Source organism: Limulus polyphemus, unplaced genomic scaffold (genome assembly GCF_000517525.1).
Source record: "Limulus polyphemus unplaced genomic scaffold, Limulus_polyphemus-2.1.2 Scaffold6840, whole genome shotgun sequence".
In the NCBI taxonomy this organism is placed as follows: domain Eukaryota; kingdom Metazoa; phylum Arthropoda; class Merostomata; order Xiphosura; family Limulidae; genus Limulus; species Limulus polyphemus.
In genome coordinates, this window is record NW_013672450.1 from 7,423 (window position 1) to 11,426 (window position 4,004).

General features: G+C 36.1%; 1 protein-coding gene across 1 annotated transcript in view; it reads right to left on the reverse strand.

Moving 5' to 3' along the window:
- Positions 1-1,013: 1,013 nt before the first annotated feature.
- Positions 1,014-4,004, reverse strand: part of LOC106474115 (T-box transcription factor TBX3-like) — a 35,278-nt gene continuing 32,287 nt past the window's right edge. The window contains exon 3 of the mRNA XM_013934806.2: positions 1,014-1,199. Within this exon, the coding sequence (XP_013790260.1) occupies positions 1,014-1,199 (186 nt within the window). The remainder of the gene's footprint in view (positions 1,200-4,004) is intronic.

The following is a 4,004-nucleotide window of genomic DNA, read 5'->3' on the forward strand; positions in this document are numbered from 1 at the left end:
AGGCTTAATTCACAGACTAAATATCAGCGTCTTCACGGCTATCTGGACCTTATTAGGCTTAATTCACAGACTAAATATCAGCGTCTTCACGGCTACCTGGACCTTATTAGGCTTAATTCTTGTATATCGCCCTTTAGCGATGTCAAGATAAATAAACTTTCATTTCTAAACTGATTGATACAAAAAGATTTCCACCCCTATGCTCTATAAACTTTGTTTGTTTGTTGTTAAGCGCAAAGCTACACAAAGGGCTATCTGTGTTGTGCCCACCGCAGGTATCGAAATCCGGTTTTTAGCGCTGCAAGTCATTAGATTTACTGCTGAGCCACTGGGAGCTATGTAGATTCGTTTGTTTGTTATTAAACGCAAAGCTAAACAATCGGTTATCTGTGCTGTGCCCGCCACGGGTATTGAAACCCCGGTTTTTAGCGTTATAAGCCTTCAGACTTACCACTGAGCCACCTTTAGGTGCTTCCAGTGTTTACAAATCAGTTTCTGTAAGGTAACTATCAAGAGTGACTAAATTTTCCCCTCTGTTACCGAGCACTGATTTTTAACGTTAATATCTTATTTACGATAACACATGTTATAAGACACAGAAAAATGTAAATTGTTTATTATCCAGTTAACATGTTATATAGCCTAGATGAAATATATAGATATATTTGACGATGAAGAGCAGGATACTTCTGCGTTGCTAATGGTGAGGTTAAAAGAGATAGAAAAGATAGGGATGCAGTTGCTATGGTAAAAATGAAAACTTCTGCTAATTCATATACACATAAAATACCAACTATGCCCTAAATATTCAAGAATCTGATATACATTTCATGGTATGTACAGCACTAATATTTTCACCTTCTATCTATCTCTTTTCGCTCACTCATATCTTATCTGTCTGTCTCTCTAGAGGCCAACAATCTATCTATATGTCTGACTGATCTTTTATCTATCTGTCTGTCTGTCTGCCTATTTTTCTGATTACTTATCAACCTATCCATTTGATTTTACACTTATAACCTAATCCTAATTCCTAACTCCGATTCACTGACCTTTTCGTTTTGATAAGCTGTGACTGCGATAAATTCGGTCTCCTTGAAGACGTACGTACGGAACGTACTGTACGGTAGCTTGAGGATGTCGTTAGCCCGGACAAGATGAAACCTCGGCTGGTACTTGTGCATCGAGTTCAGGATAGTCTGAGAAACGAATAAAATAAAACTTACCTATAGTTCAAGATTAGTTAGTTTAAAACGCTGTGACACAATCACATTTCCGGTAATATTTGAAAGTTTAAAACGCTGCGACACAATCATTTTTCCGGTAATATTTGAAAGTTTAAAACGCTGTGACACAATCACTTTTGCGATAATATTTGAAAGTTTAAAACGCTGTGACACAATCATTTTTCCGGTAATATTTGACAGCTTAAAACGCTGTGACACAATCACTTTTGCGGTAATATTTGAAAGTTTAAAACGCTGTGACACAATCACTTTTGCGATAATATTTGAGGACACCTTTCATCAGTTCTGTAGTGGTTTTTAACTGAATAAATTGACACCTATTTCGTCAAACCGTTCTCATTAGCTAAACTAGATGGCAGATGAACGAACGATCAAATCAAGAAAGAGGAAATTGCAAATGATTCTTGATATAAAACGTAATTTCAGATAGAAATGCCTGTCTTCAGCTGAGTACTAGCTAAGTTAAAGTCGGTTTAAAATCAACAACTGTGTTTTAGCGAAGTTTTATTTAAAACATTCTAATCATACTCGACCAACGTTGGGCTTGCAGCAATGCTAAAGATCATAATTTTTAGAAACAGGAAAATAAATCTATTTGTAAAAAAAAAATAAAGGGGGGGGCAGGTAATGAAAATTAAAGAGAAACTCAAATTTAGTTAAGCTGGTGGGTTACTTGCACACGTGCATTGGCAACGTTTGGATGTGGCTGAAATTGACGCTAAGTTTTGGAAGCTGGTGGGTTACTTGCACACGTGCATTGGCAACGTTTGGATGTGGCTGAAATTGACGCTAAGTTTCGGAAAAACGTACTGACCGTTTATTGATCCCAAGTGCGATAACTCTGAAATTATATCGCTAATATTCGGGTTTCGATACCCCTTGGTTGACACTGTAAAATTAGCTCACAATGTACCTTTTGCGCTTAACAACAAACAAACAAACACCGGTTATTCCCAACTTTAATTATATATATTCAATCATGAAATATTCGAGTTCTTTATCTTTCGTATCTAAATTACTGGATTCAATTAAAACATATTAATTGTAAAAATAATTTTTAAGTGTAAGTAGGAGTGTGGTAATCATTATTTATTGTATGCAATAAAAGAGCTAGTTATTCCATTGTTATCAATTTTTATTGGTTGGACTGTCCAAACAAAGCTAAATACTCCTCGGTGTGGTAACGATGTGATATTTAAAAATGTATAGGTAATAAAATTAAAAAAAACAAAACTGTCAGACGCAAGAAAACCCACGTGCCTAGAGGTCATACCAACAACACTGGAGACCTGGCAACGTAAAAAAAAAATCAGGTATGGTTATTTGAAGGATATTTCTTATTGTATAATCAGACGAGAAAATAAACATCAAGCTGCACGACAAACGCTGTTTGATATACATAAATATATGTGTCGGCCGGGTGTGGCCTAATGAAAGGACCGTCAAGTTTCACAATTCGTCCAGATAAGAGTAATCCAAGAGCTGGTGGTGGGTGCTGTTAACTGGCTACCTTTCTTCCTGTCTACCCGTTCGAAATTAAGTAGGGTTAGGCGCTGATAGTCCTTGCTTAGCTAGGCGTGAAAGTTTAAAACAAACAAACAACATGTATATATTTATGGCCCCCCAGTGGCACAGCGGTATGTCTGCGGACTTACAACGCTAGAAACCGGGTTTCGATACCCGTGGTGGGCAGAGCACAGATAGCCATTGTGTAGCTTTGTGCTTAATTTCAAACAAACAAACAACATGTATATATTCATGTATTATATTATTTTAAGAACTTATTGATTTATGAGATGGGTCGTCTCCAGAGGAATGTTCACAGTGACGGTTAACCAGTATTAGACGTAGTTATTTATTCTAACAATTGCCACAAAAATCTTCAAAAAAAATCTGTCTATGTTTCTGTATAACTGAGATCTGTGAGAAGTAATTAAAAAACAAAAACAAAACCTAATCAAACGACCCTCCCCGGAATAAATACTTCCAGGAAGTAAAAAGTAGGCGGAGAGACCTAGCTGAGCTGTGGCATCCGTAGGGATCGAATCCTGAATTTGGCCGTTATAAGTCCTCAAGCTTATTGCTCAGCCGTCGAAGGACCGACATATTTTATAGTATTTTTTTTTTTCTCTTTTAGATTCGCGTACTAATACGCTCAAATAAAGACCTTATACGCATGCGTAATTTCAGATCAACGAACATTTAAGAATAGACTTTCAAATAACACAACTTTTTGAAACTGTAGAGGGCGAATTTTTGGATAATGTTAATATTTTTGTTGCCTAGATGATACACACTAAAACAATACAATATACGAATATCTGTTTGTCTACCTTACTGATAAGAGTGTACATTTCTATTTTTCGTTGCGCTTGTTTGTAGTTAAGAACAAAGTTACACAAAGGGCTATCTGTGCTCTGCCCACCACGGGTATCGACCCTGGGTTCTAGCGTAGTAAGTCCGCCGACATACCGATGAGATTTCTCTTTGCGAAACTTAAAGTTTGAAGAATACTCACAACATATTTTTAAAAATTTTGAGCATGAAGAAGCGTTTAGAACATTTTATCAGTTTACAGGTTATACAAAACCTAGTAACTATTTAGAACATTTTACCAGTTTACAAGTTCTACAAAACCTAGTAACTATTTAGAACATTTTACCAGTTTACAAGTTCTACAAAACCTAGTAACTATTTAGAACATTTTACCAGTTTACAAGTTCTACAAAACCTAGTAACTATTTAGAACATTTTACC